Source organism: Corvus cornix, chromosome 1A (genome assembly GCF_000738735.6).
Source record: "Corvus cornix cornix isolate S_Up_H32 chromosome 1A, ASM73873v5, whole genome shotgun sequence".
NCBI classification, from domain to species: Eukaryota; Metazoa; Chordata; class Aves; order Passeriformes; family Corvidae; genus Corvus; species Corvus cornix.
This window is the reverse complement of record NC_047057.1, coordinates 48,053,830-48,072,902: the sequence shown is the minus strand read 5'-3', so window position 1 is coordinate 48,072,902 and position 19,073 is coordinate 48,053,830. Positions and strand designations below refer to the sequence as shown.

At 39.5% G+C, this 19,073-nt stretch overlaps 1 protein-coding gene across 9 annotated transcripts in view; it reads right to left on the bottom strand.

Moving 5' to 3' along the window:
- Nucleotides 1-19,073, bottom strand: part of LOC104696376 (activating transcription factor 7 interacting protein) — an 88,573-nt gene that overhangs the window by 40,643 nt on the left and 28,857 nt on the right. For 8 of the 9 annotated variants that reach the window (XM_039571031.1, XM_039571034.1, XM_039571033.1 and 5 more), the window contains 2 exons: nt 3,945-4,996; nt 861-947 (listed from right to left, as the gene is read on the bottom strand). In XM_039571031.1, the coding sequence (XP_039426965.1) occupies nt 861-947; nt 3,945-4,989 (1,132 nt within the window). In that variant the 5' untranslated portion in view covers nt 4,990-4,996. Of the gene's footprint in view, nt 1-860; nt 948-3,944; nt 4,997-14,345; nt 14,901-19,073 lie in introns of those variants that run through there. The other variant, XM_010410687.4, reaches the window with a different exon arrangement.

The window sequence follows — 19,073 nt, the reverse complement described above, 5'->3', positions numbered from 1 at the left end:
TAAGCGGTTATGCTGCCATTTGGGGTCACACTGACAAATTGGAGAAATGGGCAAACAAGAACCTCATGAAGTACAAAAAAAGGAAATGCCCAAGTACTACACTTGGGTAGCAATAAAACCATGTACTAGTACAGGCTGGGAACTCACTGGCTGGAAAACAGCTTTGCAGAAAAAGCCCTGGTGGCCTTCATGTACATGAAGTTGAACATGGGCCATCAATGTGCCCTGTCGGCAAAGAAGGCCAACAACATTCTTGGTTGCCTGAGAATGAGTACTGACAGCAAGCTGAGGGAGGTACTTACTCCCCTCTAACCAGGGAATGTGAGCCTGAACCTTGAGTCTTTTGACCAGTTCTGGGTTTCTAAATACAAAAAATATGTGAGCATACTGGAGAGAGTACAGAGTAGAGTCACCAAGATGTTTTAGAGACTGCATGATTCATCAAGAGCTGGAATTGTTCAACTGGAGAAGGCCATTAGGGGAGATTTTATCATGTGTGTAAATTACCCAGACAGGTAGAGACGAACAGATAGAGCAAGACTCTTAGTGAGTAGCACTGACAGGACAAGAGAAATGGATGTAAATTGAAATACAGGCATTTCCACTCAAACATATAAAAACTTTTTTACTGTGAGGGTGGTCAAACACTGCAATCACAAAACTGGAAATTTGTGGAATCTTCATCTGTGGAAATACTCAAAACTTGTCAAGACATGGTTCTGAGCAAACTGGTCTCTAGTTGACCTGGTTTTTAACAGTGGCATTGGACTACATAATCATCAAAGGTCCCTTCCAAACCTAATGATTCTGTGCTTCTAACATACCACCCAGTGAAACATAATGGTTTTAACATTACATACTTTTCTCTGTTTGTTTCTCCTCTTCTTTGTGGGCCTCTTCTCCTTCTTTATCTTCACACTCCTTTCTTCTCTCCCCCTCCACCTCTTCTATAAACAGAAGAAAAAAATCCATGTGACACTTACTCAGACCTACAAAAGTCTCGTAACAGTCCTATTTTGACTAATGAATTTAGAAAACTTATGAAAAAACATGTCAGGGAGGGCAAGAGACATAAGTATGACAAAAGGGAATGCAGATATGAAAGAAATAAGGGGATACCCTGAAAATGAAAATTTGAACTATCATGCAACACATTAAGACTCACTTCTGAATTTGCTTAGCATTTAAATCAGAATAATTGAACTGTAATTACAAGGGTAACATGTTTCAGTTACCTCTGAAACAAAATGATGTATTTTTAATGTAGCTAAAGTTCTCAACAAATTATTTTAGCTTATTTTTCCACTTAGGGAGAAAGTATAAATTCTCCCTATAAGAATTAATATATAAAATATAAATTTTATATAAAAATATAAAAATTTCAGTAACAAAATACTAGTATGTTTCTCTATTTACAATTGGCAAATTCAACCATAATCTTAATGGTAGAAAAGGCCTAGATTCTTCTTAGGTTAGCAAATATGAATTTTAATTTGAAGTTTCTTGGTAATACAAAGTATCACAATTTAGGACTAGTCATTTAAAATTATACTGTTTAGGAAATGCTTAAATAGACAAAAACCTGAAGCCCCAAACACACAGATAAAAATGGTAGCACTTCCTGAAAAATTTTATTGTATATTCCACGAACTTCCATTATGTGTTTCATACATATGTGTATGAAACAAGCTTCCATTATGTGTTTCTGTGCTTCCTTGTCATGTGCTTGTTTGCTTACACAAAAAGCTCCAGGGTATTCTGATGTATGACCTTTCATTACAAAAATCTATGACCACATAGCTATCATATTTCATATTCCATTTGGAAAAGACATTCTATTAATCTGTCCATTTGAATAAAGTCTTCTGATACCATTCTTTCACTGTTGTTTAGCCATGCTGGTTTTCATCTGAACTTTTTGAAATCGTACTTCTTAACTGAGCAGTTTGCACCTGTTTCTCCAACACAGCATCTTGAAATGATCTCTGTATGGTCTCCACAGTTTTAATTTTCACAGATTCTTTCCAAAATTACTCTTTATAAGGTAACTCTACCTGTTTTCTCATACAACTGTTTCCTCCCTATGCAACCTCTCTGCTATTATCTTTGTTGCTGGTTAAGGACAGAACATCACAATGACCAATTTTCGTTTCATGAACGGTCTCAGTTACTGCCACACAACTGTAAAAGTCATAAACTGTTATTAGCCAATAAATAAAACAACTAGTCAAAATAATTTGTCTTGTCACCGAAGTGAAAAATCTGAAAAAGTATTGCTGGATATATTAATTTTAAACTTCTGCAAACTGTAGTCCAGTATTTAATATTCACTTCAGTCTTTTTCCTCCATAGCAAACTCCTCTGTGACCCCAGAGTGTTTTCTCATTGTGTAAGGATGAAAAAAGTAAACCTAATGTCTTCTATGAGAGAACGCTTAAAATGCAGTGAGAACAAAGACAATCAATTTATTTGTAATGTTCGTTTCATAAAAGAGACTCCTAACACACTACATTTTTGACACACAACCTTCTTTCCCCCTGCTTTCCCCACCTCCAATAGTTTCTGGAAGACTTTAAGTCTTCCAGAACAATGGAACACACAATGGTATCAACAGTGCACAATAATGGTATCACTTTTTCAGTCTCATTGACAACAGGTAACACCTAAGTAAGATCCTTAGCAGAAACGAATGGAACTTACCTTATCTCTGTTTAACTAGCTTAAATTTAAAGGTAAATATTAGGAAAGAAGGAGTCTAAAACAGGGCTGCAAAGCTGGGTCTTATCTCTGTTTCTCTAGCTGTTTCAGAAACTGAAGACTCAGAATGCCAGTCTCACCATCAGTAAAATAAGATTCAAGAAACTGCGGTTACTAACTTCCCAGAGACTAAAAAAATCTGAATCTTGTTTAAGCTATGAAATTTCTACCCAGTCAATCATATTTAAACACACTTGGGTTATTATGGTAATCATTTAATAAAAGCTAAACAATGGAGGGGATGGAGGGAGAAGAGGGAGAGGAAGAAAAACCAACAAAAAAACTCCAACCCCAAGATAATTTGAAACATCATCTTTCTTAATTACAGATAAAAGAACAGTGTCAACTTTTCTGTGAATTATTAATCTGTTTTATTTTCAGAAGTGCAATAGTATAACAATGACTGCCCATTGTCAAAAAGAAAAAAAGCTTACAAAGCTGTATGAAATAGTAAACTATAGAGGACATTCATTCAGTTTAATTTAGAAAAATGTTCTGCTAACTACATGAAGAGATCCCACACTTAACATTTAAAAGCATCAATCAGTTGATATAGTCATCGAAGAAAACTTAGATAAAAACCACTGAGTTAAATGAATGAAAGCTACATGATATGAAAACAATAAGTGACATGCATTTTTCATTAAACTTTTTCAATACTGTCTTTCGGGGGGGAAAAAAGGTAAAAGAGGAGTTGTGGCACATCTGGATTACACGCATGTTTTCCTTATCATTTATTTGCATGTTGAAGAAAGCTGAAATCCTTTCTTCCTCTTGAGAGCAGTAAATGAATGCATTTCTCTTCTCACAAATCTTTCTGTTCCCTCTCTGACAATTACTCATCTTTCCTCTTTTTCCACCCACTACCTCACCCAAGTTTGCACCCAAATTTGCAGAGTATGAAAAAAATCCCCAAATCAAACCAACAAGAAAACAACAAAAAAACCCACAAAACCAAAACCCTAAACAAAGAAATCAAAACAACTCAAATCTCAAAGATGACCATTTTTTGGTGCTAATATCTTTTTTTCCTGGGCCTCAAGTACCAGCCTTGAAAACTAAGGCTACATAACATTACTGGTGGGTAAGACTGTCTTTTTGATTTAGAAACATGCCACAAGCGTGTCACTAAGAAATGAACAAAATCCCAAATTTCAATGGAAACTAGCAATTTAGAAAATTCTTACCTGGAAGACTTGGCTTGTTTGGTAGTATTCCTTCAACATGTTCCTCCTTCTCATCACAGGGATCCTCTTCATCAGACAGCACTAAGAAAGCCTCTTTTGGCAGACTTTCATTGCTTTCCTGTTTGGATGGTGAACCCAAACAGTTGTCTATTTTCTCTTCTAAATCTGGGACTGTGTCATCCACTGGAAGCAGAGAACTTTTAGAAAAACAGCTCAGATCATCTTCAGCAGGGGCTAGTTTTTCCAAAATTGGAATAATTTCATCTGTTTCCATACAGTCAGTATTGTCCAAGATAGTTTCACCTGGCTCATCTATTGTCTTCGGAACAGTGGTTTCTGAAAGTCCTGCACTGCCTTCTTGTTTTTCCTGGTCAGCTTCCATACTGCTAGAGATGGCTGCTTCTCCAACAGCCTCTTCAACAGTTACCTCTTCAGTCCTCTTCTCCTCACCAGATGAACTGGAATTAACAGTTAAATCATTCACTTCCCCCTTTGCTTCAGAAGACTCACTAATATTACAGACTGATTTACTTTCACCTTCCAATGGTATATCATTCTTTCTTTGGTCCAAATGATCTTTTCTACTATTTTCTTCATGGAAGTTATCTTTATTGCTACCAATCACTCCATTTTCAGCCTCGCGATTTACTGCAGTGTCAGTATCTTTAGCTTGCTCAGGAGTAACATTTTCTGAAGACAGCATAAGAGGTTTGGATTCTATGTCATTGACTATGTTTCCTGCCCTGCTCTCAGGGCTTTTGGCCTCACTAATTTCATCAGAAGCTGTTCTTCTTTCCTCAGAGTTAACACACAACTCAACCATGCCATTAATTTCTTTCTTGTCTTCCATACAGTCTGTATTGCTTAAAAGGGAATTTACATCAGAATCGCCATTCTCATGTTTTCCATTTAACAGTTTCACTTCAGTTGTCTTCAACAGCTCCTCTTTAACCTTATAGACAGCTTCAAGTTGTTGCCGATCACTTACTCTCATTGTTTTTCGTGCTTTAAAGACTTTTTTCTGAGGTTCCTCTGTGCTATCCATCTTAGCCCTTAAAAAAAAAAAATTCAGAAAGAACTGTGAAGGTAAAAATTTATCACTGTCATATTACACTGCTACTAAGAAAGACTAATGTTCAGCACATTTTAAAGTAAACCAGTTGAAATGTTACCGACAAAACAAAAAAAAACCCCACCTGTCAACACTTAAATTTTATTTGACCTCCCAAAAAGTGAATCCAAGTTTCTCTATATGCTGCACAAACACATTTCTGCAAAGCTCACAGAGATCACACTATAATATCATGCAGTAATATTCCGACTACACATTTTAGACCACTTGTCTCGTAGTATTCTATTAAAAATAGATATTACACTAAGGTAAGAGCCAGCAGCCTCTCTTCTCATAGAAAGGTATGTTAGAAATGAACTTATTTTCAGATACCATTACATAGGGACTCTTCAACCACCTGTTCTAGAATTTGCTGAAACAAATCTGGAGATTCTGTAAATTCCCGTGGTAAAGAGGTCCATCATAACTGTTGCTTTCTCCCAGTAGTGGGGTCTTCCCATTCAAAGGCAAATATATCTCTGCTGTTTTTTGCTAGTCGACATGTCCAAAATGCATCTTTCAAGTCAATTACAATGAACCACACGTAATTATGGGGTATCTTGCTTAGTAAAGTACATGGATTAGGGACTACCGGGGTGGTGTACTTGAACAAGTTTATTTAATTCCCTCAAATCTTGAACAAGTCTGTATGTCCCATCTAGTTTCCTGGTAAGTAAAATAGGGGTATTATAAGGGGACATGCAGGGTTCTAACAATCCATCCTTTAAAAGTTCTTCAATTATATTTTGTAATCCCCTTCTTCCTTCCAGAGATAAAGGATACCGTTTCACATGGACGGGCTGGCTCCCTTCGTTCAATTTTATTTCCAGGGGAGAGATAATTCAGCCCACCTCTCTTATCTTTAGCCACCCATACCACTGGATTTATTTCCCTCTAATCTTCCATAGTCAATTTAAATAGTTTTACCACCCTTCTATCCTCCTTTGGAATCACCCCAATCCCCAATTGCACTTGTAGATCTCTCCCTAATAAGCTGGTGCCAACCTCTGGTATTATTACAAAACTAGGTATTATTTCTTTACCATTTCCTAAAACTTTCACTTGTTCTTCTATAGGGGCATGAAATCCCTCCCTGTTCACTCCAATTATTCTAGTTTGGTCACTCCCTTTCACACACCCACAGGGGATTTGAATTAAACTTGATCTCTCAGTTCCTGAATCAACCATAAACACATATTCCTCTTCTTGGGGTCCTACTTTTAAATTTTTCAAGGGCTCTTCATGGTATTTGGACCCCAAAAAGAGGACCCTGACACCCCCAATCTTGTGTATAAGCTCCTGATTCCATCATTTGGGAAGTTTTAACCTCTCTGTGTAGTTCTGGGCACTCTCTTTTAAAATGTCCCACTTTTCCACACTAGAAACATTTCTTGGGACCTGTCTGCGAGGTGGTCATCCCCCATCCTCCTCCCTGGGGTCTCCTAACATCATACTGAAGGCTTCCCTTGGCCACTCCTCTGCCTCTTCCAGCCTCATTCCTAGTTTGTCATTTCAGTACTTGGTCTACAGTAGCCACCATGAACTTGGCCTTATTTTTCTGTTTTTCATCATCCCTTCTAACATAAACTTTCTGAGCTTCCCTCAACAATTCACTTAATTCTTTATCACTCCAATCCTCTATTTTTCCCAATTTTTTCTTTATGTCTGGCCATGCTTTGGTAACATGTCGCAATGACTGCCACTGACCACTGCCCAGGCTAGCTGCAGCGGTATGTGACAGGAGTGGGGAGCAGCTGGAGGCTCTCGGCTTTAAAGCTGCTCCTCAGGAGTTCAGCTCTGCCCACAGGAGCTGAACCTCCAGGCACAGTGGCTGTCAGCAGTCCGGACGAGGGAGAGGATAAAAAGTAGCAAGGAGGCCTGCCACACAGGATAATCCAAATCCACTGGAGGCAACTCACAGGAGACAAGCCTCGAGCAGCTCCAGGGAACCTCTTATAAAGCGAGGTGTTACAATGGGGATGGCTTAACTGGGGACCAATGGAAATATCTAAGGGAGGGATATGGACGAGGATAGACATTTCCTTGGGCCAATAGCCTCAAGGGGAGGAGGGAAAGGGATCACATGCCCCAATGGGGCATCAAGGTTTAGGGGATTTCCAAAGGGGGAGGTATCTAGAGGGGTAGGGTCTCAGGGGATTGACGAGGACCATATAAGGGTAAACTGGGAGGTTTCAGGTGATGGACACTGAACCGTTGGGAACAACAGGAGGGGTTTGGGTGATTGATAGGGAAAGAGCTAGAACAAGGGGAGGAGAACAACCATGTAGGGAGCACCGGGGGAGCGGCTTGGGTCTGGGGCAAACCAACTGGGAATAAGGACTAGGGAAGGTAGGGATGAACCATTGGGGTACAGAAAACTTATATAAAAATACAATAAAGGTATCGCATCACCACAGTAACAAAACTTACTTTCAATAGTTCTCTGCCTGCAACACTTTTAAGATCTATTACAGAATACTGCTGCATATTCTTCTGAGCCTTTGTAACCAGGCAGTGGGCAGTTCATCTTGCTGTTCTTTATTTTCAAATGCCTTTTCACAATTCTGTCCTTTTCGTGCTGCCTCTTTAATTCTCCTTATTGCCAATCTTCTATAATTGGACATATTATTCCTTCAATTGTATTCTGATCCCAATTAGGTCTTACTAGGGAAATTTCTGTTCACCAGGTATTCCCCTTGAACATCGAGTGGATTTTTTTCTCTCCCATATTTTTATTCCTGCAATTCTTATAATTTGTCTTCCTTCTGGGGTAAACAGGGCTCCTAAAACAAATTGCATTTCCTCCCAGATGTAAATAATTGAGCCTAAGAATTGATCCAGTTGTTCTCCTAGCCCCAAGGGGTCCTCTAATATAGTACTCATTTCCCTTTTAAATTCTCTTTCTTCAACACTGTTTAAAAGTACATTAACAAACTCCACCCCTGCTTGTGTTCCACACACAGATACCTCTCTCAGGGGAAACATGGACATATTTGTGTTAGCATCCGAGGTGATACTTGAAAATGGGAAGGGAAATTTTGGACATCTCTCTTTAATTGTGCTACCTCTGTAGTCCTTGTCCGCTGTGACAGCTGGTCTGTCCTATTTTGAGATTTTATTGCTTCAGTAAAACCAGCCCCACTACATGGGCCCGCCATTTTGTGGGGACCAGCCCCACCACGCAGATCTGCTATTTTAGGGGGACCAGCCCTACCATGTGCATCTGCCATTTTATGGGGATCAGCCCCCTGCCATTATCGCCCCTTTGCTGCTCTGCTGCTTCTTCCTCTAAATTTAGACCATTCGGTCCCCCTGTCAGGCACATAGGGAGGGGGCAGGTGGTCTAAGGGGTCCCATTTTTCCCTCCTTCTCTCCCCTTTAAGCTCCATTAAGCTCTTGGTCACAAATATGGACGAATATTTTCTCCAGCAAGCAGCATAGTCCCTCCTTTCTTCTATCTTCTGAGGTTCTTTTGTGTTTACATAAAAATTTAGTGCCTGACATACCCATTCGTCCAATGACCCATATCTCAGGCAGTACAATAGGTCTGGCCCAATAGGTTCCTTCGTCTATTCAAACATACACCACCAGATAATTTTTCCATGATCCTTCCCCTGGGTACAAGCCAGTTCCTCTTGTCCCCAGTTCCTGAGCATCCTCCCCCTAAGGGACTGTCCAGATGTATGCTCAGAGTGGAGCACTTACATCCCTCTCCACTCCTCCTGACCTTCCTGCTGCAGCTGGTGCCCATTTCCTAGTACTCCCTGCAGGACTTCCTTCTCTCAAAGCCACTCGTTTTGTCCCTTCACTGGCCACACCCCTCGCAGGATAACGGCACCGCAGTTAGAAGGACTCCACACTTGCTTCACAGGCAATTCTGCGTATCAAGCACACCCACTCAGTCCTGCTTCTCCCAGATGCCCAGGTAATACTCGACAGCCAATTTCCTACCTGGGCCCTGTGCACAGGTGTTACCAGCTGCTGCACGTGAACTCTGCTCTTTCTCTGACTTTTCCCTCTCTCTACCTTTCCTCTCCCCTTTTTTGCTTCGAGAGTCCCCTGTCTGGGTCTCACCTGCAGCCCTCACAGGGCATGACAATGGGTTGGGGCTGCTGAAATCAGCAGGGTGCACCTTCCCCTCCTCCCGTTGTCCTACTTCGAAGGATCAGAGGCCAAGGATCCCGGATGAGTCCCCAGATTGTTAAAAAAATCAACTAACTTTTAGATACAATTAAATAGGGACAAAGTCATCGAAGCAAAAGAAAACTGCTTATTAGTAATGATTCAGCTGAGCCAAGTATTTGTCTCTCTCCTCCCAGAGCTGGATGCACACACTCTCCAACAAAATGGCTACATTTTATACCCTTTCCCCACCCGGTGTGGTCCCTGTCCCCTTTCCCATTGGCTGGGTACTCAGGAATTTACATTCTCTCCTGACTGCCTACTTTTCTGTCTCCTCCCCTCTCATCCTCCTCCTTTTCAGTCAGGTCTTCAACCCCACCCCTCTCCCAGCTCACAGCAACACCCAACAAATCAACCAGAACAAATCCAAACCACAAACAACAACACATATAACCAACAACTTTCATTCATTAACTTAATAACCTTTTGGCTTCAGCAAAATATCGCCTCATCTTTCACAGGTAAAAATGAATGTAAATTGATGGATCAAGAATACTTCCATCTTTCTAAAAATATTTAATTTCATGAGTTTCAAACAGAATTAAGAACTGGGGTAAATGACAAGATTTTTATATCAAGTCACTTTTAAGGAAACTTCATTAGATTCAAAGAATTTCTCAATGTATCATTAGGATACTTTCTTCTGCATAAATAAAATAAACTTTCATCCTCCATATCTATACAATAGTTAAATGAACTTGGATTTTTAGACCATTTTCATTCAGTTTGCAATAACATTTTACTAAGACTATTTGTGGCTGTAAAAACTAAAAGTATTGCAGCACCTTGTAGAAAAACTTCTTTCAAGGAAAACTGGTGAGTTTGCCTTCAACACAGTTATATTCATTCCATCCACCCACACAAGTTTTAAGAAAAATAAAAACGTTTATAAAAAATGTAAGAAAGATGTTAGAAAATTTATTTCATCAAGTAATACATGGAGTTAAATCCAGCATTACCTAGAAAGCTATAATGATTTTGCCGAAATACAACAAAATCTGATTTCATCTGTTTCCATTAAACAAAACAAATCCATAGGGATTTTTTAAAATATATTCTTCCCCAGTGGGCTTGCAAGTGGTCTTGCTTAATGGCCTAGGTTTAAAGGATTATATATAATAATGTTCAGAAACAGAAAGCAGCTAAGGAAGTTCTTATATCCTAAATGTAACTCAACAACTAAGATCTTGAATCCGCTGGTGCTAACAAATTTAGGTCTTCTGAAGCTACAAACCATCATAAGTTACTCCTGTCAAGCATACAGCTTTTATAAAATTTCTCAGATCATGCAAAAATTATATTAACAGGAATTAAAAGAGAAAATAATCAGGCAGTTACCTCTATATGACTTTTTGCCCCACAAGCATCAGATGAGCAAATGTTTGTAACACTGACACAGCAGAACTATTAGACAAAAGATGCACTTTAAATACTTAGTACGATTCATTTTGCAGCAACCCCCAATCCATTTTCATTTACAGAAATAAGAAATTAATTAATAAACTGCACTTTTTCTTTTCAGGTGGCATATAAACTATTTTACAATTTTTTGGTAAAAGAAAGCAAGATTACTGCCAACACTAGCTCAGGTCAATGACAGTTTCGTGTAACCACAAGTTCAAGAGCATTTGGACAACCCTCTTGGGCAGGTGGAGTTATTCTTGGGGTTGTCCTGTGCCAGGCGAGGAGTTGGACTCAATCCTTGTGGGTCCCTTACAACTCAGGATATTCAATGATTCTACAATTCTATGAACCAAGCTGCAAAATTCAGAACACAGGTGCCACAGCCTCTAAATAACAATTTGACTCCACTCCATTTTGTAGCCAATCTCACCTACAAGTTTCATTTAGGCAGTCCTAAGACTGCCCTTTAGCCTTCTCTTCAGCAGACTGAAGCTGTCAGGCTCCCTGAGCATCTCATCACAGGTCACATGCTCTAGCCCCTATCATTTTGGCCTGCTGGATCTTTCCTAGTTTATTTGGAACAATTTTTTTGTGAAGTAAGTTATTGAACATTTATCCTAACTACAACATTCTACATTGTAAGGTAAGAATATATATTCTAAAGTACAATATGAATTAAACTGCAATCCCCACAATCATGATGTACCACACATTACAATTATAAGGCTTCTTTTACACTTAGTTAACATGACCTGACAAGAACAGGGACAAAGCACAAAGCAATTTTTTGCATTTTCTTTTAACTTAACACTGAGCTTCCCTTACACTTTTCCCCAGTTCTTTTCTGCACACAATCTAGAATCCTCAGCTTTGAGTTACTGATAGTACTTAATACTTTGACTCACTCACTACTTGATCTCAGGAGCAGATGAACAAATCTTGACAGAAAGTTGTATCAGGTCTATTTATGGACTCTCAATAATACCATTATGACAATTTTTTTGCCATTCTGAACTATTCAGATTTTCTGAACTGGATTATCTACTACTGCATTGCCACTAGTGGGAGCAAAATAGAGCACCTATAGAAACACTGATCTGAAACATCACTTTACTTGATTTGAAAAAAGGTTCTCATCACATTACCATTTTCAGTCAGATGAATTATGAACTCCAGGTGAGCTGTTAATGCCTTACCAGAGCTGTCTACATGCCAAATACATTTTCTTCATATTCCTTCAGAAAGAATACCATTTAATGCAAGAATTTTAGACCTGAAGGTACAAGAAGCATGTAAACATCTCTACTGTTTCAGAAGTGCAAGTGCAGTTTTTGAAAGCACATCCCTTCCTTCTTCCCAAGAACTTAGAATGGAAGGCACACTTTTTCACATCATTATAAAAGCATGTATCAGACTGTCATGTAATAGAACGCTGATCATCATACTCACATTCCATGCATATAAACCCCTATAACCACACATGCTGTTACAGATTTTTATCTTGTAAAGTCAATTTGGAAAAAAAAAATTCAGGCTTGGCTAACCTCGAAAAATTCCAAGAACTCCTAAGAGGTGACCCGCTAGTGAGAGTCCTGAGATAGCACAGAGAATAGGGCCTCTGCATCAAAATTACAATAGGCAAGTAGTTCGATCTCCCAGACTGGAGTGTTTTCTTTTATAGGCATTACCCAGAATTTACAAAATATATTACAAAATTCTCAATCTTACTTTTCCTATGACCAGAAAATACACCAACAGATTAATGCAACATTCACAGATGTCTTAAAATCAAATTTGTAAGTGCATCACTTGAATAACCATATAACTTAAAATAAATTAATATTTTCTGTCCTAATTTTCTTAGTCATCTAAGCAGTTTATCAGTAATATTTTTAACAATAGAGTAAGACAAAGAAAATAAAAGACACTTCTTTATACATTTGCCAGGAAAAGTACCCTTAAAAAATTCAAACATTAGAATCCCTTTATATTGATGCATCTATAGTTTTTTATTAAAAAAACCAAAATTAGATGAACAAACTCAAATTGCTAGTATATTTTAAAATTATGTTTACTTTTTATCTTAGGATATTATCTGAAATCTAGTTAAAAACAAAGCAATAACACAGTTCTAGAGAGAACCTGTAGGAAATACAGGCTTCTCAAAATTCTGTTGTTAAATGGTTATGTGAGTAACTCATGCATATTTTCCCACTCAATCCCACAGTCATCTGCAACCAAAGAATATTTGATCCAAGCTACCAAAAAATAGTCAATAAAAACTACTGTGACAAAATAGTAAGCATAGATGAGATGAACCAGTGTTTTTGGTTCATCTTTTAACAACGAAGTATCTTGTACCAGGACAGACCGGTCTCAAGAGCGTTTCCAGCCATACCCACAAGGGAGCACAGTGCAGCCAAAGAACAGATCTCATGAGAGAGCTGAGTGAAAGAGAAACAAATCAATTGGTAACCAGTCCAGACGGGCTTGGTCACACCACTGTAAGCCAATCAGCCACCATATGATAAATACTGGTTTCCAGTCTTTCAAAGGGGCAAGGTGCAGCCCTTCAGAGAGCAACAGAGCAAGTTATATGAATTCAGTCTTGCACAAAATAAAACATTATCAAGCTACTAGTACTCTAAATGAATGTATTTTGGTAGTCACTTTTTATACTTAACAGTTAACACAAAGTTGAAGTTTCATTTGTTAAACACTTTCCTCATCTGATGCTTGGGTGTTTTATTTTTTTACTCATCATGTGACCAAGTCACAAGGAGAAAACCAATGGCCCAGGCACCAAGCCAACGGAAGAGCACCTTTTATTTCAAAGAAAGGCTTTTGTGTGCATCAGCACAAAATAACTCCTGCATGTTGGCTTTGGGCTGATTTTTTTGTTTTGATTTTATTTAAGTCAATAATTTTGACAGACCAACAGACACATTATGTTCATTTCTTTAGATATAGAAACTTCCTTTTTCATTTTAAGCTTGAAAAGAATACCTATTTAGTCATGTGAGACATGAATACATCATTAGACACCTCCCTCCAAAATCTTAAATTTTTCTCTTGACGAAATGTGTGCTAAATGGCACAAAATGTGTCAGCGCAGCTAGGAATATGGGAAGGTCTCTTTTCTGAGCCAATTAAAAAGTTTTCCCTCTACTTATTTTTTTATTATTCTTACTCTCTAAAGAGACCGCAGCTCTAAAGCAAGAAAGGACTGTATTAGCTGGTATGGATCAGCCTATGGTCATGTGCTCAGGTAAGCAGCCCATGAGCTGCTTGAAATGATAAGCCAATCAGCAAGGAGCTGCCTGAATCCTGCCTAGTGACAGGCAGCAGACAAAGGGAAGGTCATGGGAAAACGGGGGGGGGGGGGGGAGAGGGAAAAGCTGCAATCTAAACAATAGTGCACAATGGGGTTTGCATAACATCATGGGTCTAGAACAGCACCAGCAAAGGGCTCCTGGCGGGCACGCAGCACTAGCCAAAAGTGCCGCAACCATGAAACATCTGCCAAAGCACAAGAGCTAGATGGAGGAAGTGAAGTTCACTGATCATGAACATCAGTAGTCAAATGTGCAAGCCTACTTAAAATGAAGCAAAGGCAAACCAAAGAAAGTGAAGCAGCAAATTGTCATGAGTAATGTGTTCTAGATGGAGAGTTCCAGAGAATGAAAGTGGTGAATAAAACCTACCTTTTAAGTAGTGGTTCATAAAAAGCAGTTTTCAGTTGAAATCCTTCATAGCAATTTTGATATAAGTTGTCAGAAATTTAAAAACTATTTTCAAAGAAAAAACAAAATACTGTTTTTGACCAGTTCTTATAGAAGACGTGCTAAAATAATACGCCAGTAATTTGGTTTTCTACCACTAAAACAAATCTGCTGATCTGGCTGAATGGAATACACACCACCAGCCTAGTGAGCTCCACATACAACTGTGCCTTTGTTTTTAAACGTAATAAACAAAACAGAGGTCACATCATTATCATATGTGCAAATAATAGTTGTTCTAGCCCACCACTGACGATTTGAGTTTTTCTCCCTTGTAAGTTAAAGTTATGTTAGTGTTAGCTGAGAGTAAGTAGAAAAACAAGCCATTTTCTAAGAAAAAATTACGTCACCATCCTGCCCTATTTCACCTAGTGAACACACAGCAGAACAAGGTGAGCTGTAAAAAAAACCCCTTCAGCTTATTTGTCCCCGCCGCATGCCGAACTGCGGTTCCCGGTTTGGGGAGCGAGAGGCACGTTCCCCCGCGGCAGAGCCCGGCAGTGTTGCGAGCGCTCCCCAGGGGGCGCCCGCGGGGCCCTGCCGGCCGCAGCCCGCGTCGCGGCGGGACGGACAGGCAGGCGCGCGGCAGCCAATCAGACGGGAGTTCCTTAAATCCTACCCAGCAACAAGCCGCACGCGACAGGCGTCGGGCGCGGGCACGAGCGCGGGGGCGCGCATGAAACGAACGGGATTTTCCAAACGGCGCAATAGAAAGCCAAGGGCTTTCCGTCTGAGACCTGGAGCTGCATAACAGCGCTGGCCCACGAGTGCGGGTGCACAGCCGCGAGAATGAACAGGTGTTTAATGCGCAGGAGCATTTTTAGGCGATCACTGAATTCCTGCGATGTTAAATGTTGAATCCAAAAAACCGCTGAGATCCTACCTGAGTTCAAGTATGGCAGCTGGAAAACTCTCCTTTTTTCGGATTCTATGCAATGCCTCTGCTTTTTTACTATTCCAACAGAAAACTGGTGTTTTGTCATGACTGCAGTATGACTTCTGCCTTGAACGCAGAGGCCAGTCTCCCCCACCCTTGCAGACTGCCTTCTGAAATTCAGCAAAACATTAAGCCCATGTATGTATCTATGCCTAAGAAAAAACACCCAACCATATGGTTAAAGTCTTCTTAAACCAGAGTAAACTCACTGTACAGTTTCAAAGAGATTGGTCTTGTTTCTTGTATACATGATGGACAGTGCCATGTACAAACTTGAACTATGCTCTTGTTACTTTTGTGTCACAGTAAATTAAGTAGTTATCTTGTGTCTTCTCTACCTCAGGAGGGTAATACCTCCTCTGACATTGGCTCATGAACCTGTTTTTCATACCGAATTTTCAAGGTTTTTTCCCATGAGGCTATGATGCCTTTTGGGAAAAATGGATTCCTCATGGGACAAAAATGACTGACGTGTATTTACATAGCTAAGATATTTCATCTGCTGGTGGCTTTGCAGAATTGTCCTTACATGTTCATCACTTTATGCCTAGATAACTGCATTTTTTGGAACATGGAAGAATGTAAAACAAGTGGTGAGTCTTTCCTAAAAGACTTTTTACAAGCAACTCAAGTCCCTTAGAAACAGCCACTATTTAGCATATGTAGCTTAAGCTGATTCTCCAAGGAGAGTTTTACCTTTTTCTCTATACTGAATTTTAACAGCTACTTACATTATTAAACTAGTCAAACTGTATGACTGGAACTCAGCCAGAGCAACAAGGCTGTGATAATGTTTTCTTACTTCCTGCAAGTGTTAAGAGATTTCAGTTTTTATCAACAACTCAAAATACTAGCTTTCAATTCAGCTGTGAGATCTCCAAACACTAAACAAATCCTGCTGTTTTAAACGGCAGTAACAGCAAAATTCAGCTTTCTTACAGGAAGATTTTTTAGCATAAGCTAAAACACTATCGGGTTTTTTTCATTTTAAAAAAAGATTTACTGAATATGAAGTTGAAATTGTGCATTTTAAGATACATTTGATGAATATTATTATACACAGTCTCAATATATATTACAGTTCCATCTCTGGCATAGGATAAATAGCTTGAATTGCCTTATCATTATCCTTGAATATGAGTGGGACCTAACAATTCTATAAATGTGGTCACTAACTGCCAAAACACATATACAACTAAAAACTTACCCAACTTCTGACATTCCAAACTTAAAACCTGAACAACCTGAATTAATTGTTCATGCACATCAAAAAATATGAGACGATATGGAAAAAGAAAAATCTTAGAAAAAAGTCAAGATATTCTGATCATGCTGAGGCTTTTCTGGACATCATGAAATATAGTTATTTTTTCCTTTTACAAGGAAATAATATTTATAAACTTAAATGTCTCATTTCCAGTAATTCAACAGGCTACAACTTTGAGAAGGTATCACTAACTTATGCACATTTGCATCCTCCGTCTTCTGTTAGATAAAATACAGAATAACACCATTGTAATGAAGAAACATATTTACCCTGAATGGTATATTATCTAGACTAGTTCCCATATCACATATGCAACTAGCTGTAGCGATGTAACCTCGGCTTTCCATCTGGCAGCTCAGTGACATCAGAATTCAGAGGTGAGCTGCCTGATGCTGACAAAGCTCCCAAGAGTCGCTTCTCAAACGCCAGAAGAAGCAGAGGCAAAAAGAAAATTTGCAGCAAAAAAGGCGATGCTGCATTGAAATATTACTGTTTGGCACACATGTAAGTGCCTTCTATGAGGTTTTTTTTCTTTTTGCAAAGATTGCATTTTCTCAGTAACAAAAAAGCAAGTTTACAATGGAACTAAACCAGCAGTCGGTAAGGTGGCTGTTGGAATGGTTATCAATATTTCCCCTGGGGAAGACACCATTTCTCAGCAGGGGCAACGCACCTGCTGCCTTGCCCGCACCAGACCTGCCCCGCACAGGCGCAGCACACGGATGCAAGGGGCACGTCTCCAGGGAGCGAGGAAACCAGTTCTTCTATAAATACTCATTCAGCTGAAGCCTGGTGGGGAGATGTGCGAGGCAGGGAGGCTATTTCCCGTTTCCCACATGAAAGGATGAGTTTTCTTTCAGTGAGTGTCTGAGGCAGGCCAATGCAGCACTTCGGCAGCCATCTTGTCCTCTCATCAGCTCCCTACCCGATGGCGGGGACTGCCAGAGAGTTGCATTCCCGCTCGGGATTGGTTGCCACAGAGCTGCTTTGCACAAACCAAATCCGCCTGGCAACAGGCTAAAAATAGCCAGCGCTGCTGCTGGGAGCGGCACCGCGGCGGGGAGGGAGCGCGGCTCGGCCAACGCGAGGGGCCAAGGCACGCGCTGCCATCCTACTGTGGCATTGCGTGTGGGCACGGCACGCTGAACTCCCTCAGAGTTTCGGTAGGGCTTTTGAAATGACAAAAATAAATTCTGATGTAATTCTCTTTCCAAATCAAAACATAAACTATTATAATATGCACACTATCTTCTTTTCAACTCCCGTTCCTAAGCAAGCTGGAACAGAAACCACCTTTCTTACTCTTAACACCCCATGTCAGTTTGGTGAGATGGCAATGCAATAATCCACAACGCCCGTAACAAATGTCACCTAATCCTTACTAGATGTGGACTCTTACACGAAGTTCTTCTTGACTCCTGAGTTACCCCTTGTTAATCACACCTCACCAGAAACACACCTGTACAATTCCTCCACTCGAAACTAAAGACTGTGTGGGATTTCGAAGGGCAAGCAGGATAAACCAAGAAAAAAAATCTGTAAATAGAGAAAGCATCTTGAGAATGAAATTTAAATACAAAATGAAGTTAGTAAAGTGCAAAATTTTAAAGATATTATGTACATACATGTTCTATGATAGTAACTCCAGCAATAATCTGGGTGTCCATCATTTTACAACTTTATCCTACAAAACAGAAGTTTCATTTTCAGCAGTACTGAACTGCCAGCTTCTGACTGCAGCAGAAGCAAGTAAAGACATTTCCACATCTTTCTATTCAACGCGTCTGTCCTCAGGTTTCTGTTTCATGGTTAAAGGCAGGTGAAAGCCAACATCGTAAGATGAATGAAGCGCCCAGTGCATGCAGGACATGTACAGCTATCTAACCCAGCTCTTAGGCAGCCTGAAACGTGCCATCTGATACGTAGAACATACATAAGCACTGCTGGTATGAAAAAAGGTATTTTCTGTAATACTATCACAATTAAAGGAGAGAAGGAGAAAAGTGACCAAAGCAGGTGGTTAGTCACACTGACCACTGAAGACAGTTGGTATCTTTTGAATGACTCAACAAAACAGAATCACAAAAATTAACCAGAAATCCCAATAGGAAGTAAGTGAAGTAAGACAAAAATTTGCATATAAAAAAGCTAAAAAGAAAATTAGGGGGAAAACTCCACCATCACCACCACCAAACAAACCAAAACACACGAAGTTTTTGTAAAAGCTAGAGTTTACCCTAACTTTATTACCTGTACCTAGTGTTAGGACTATTTGTCACAAGTATTCTTTTAACGAAAAGTAACTTACTGCATAGATGTTAATTAGCTACCCCTAATGCATTTTACTAGAAATTGTGTCCCCTACCACAATACATTTTTTCATTTATCAGAGGCTAAATGTTTTCCAAAGGAAACTGATGTTGTGGAATGATGGGAACTAGAAAAT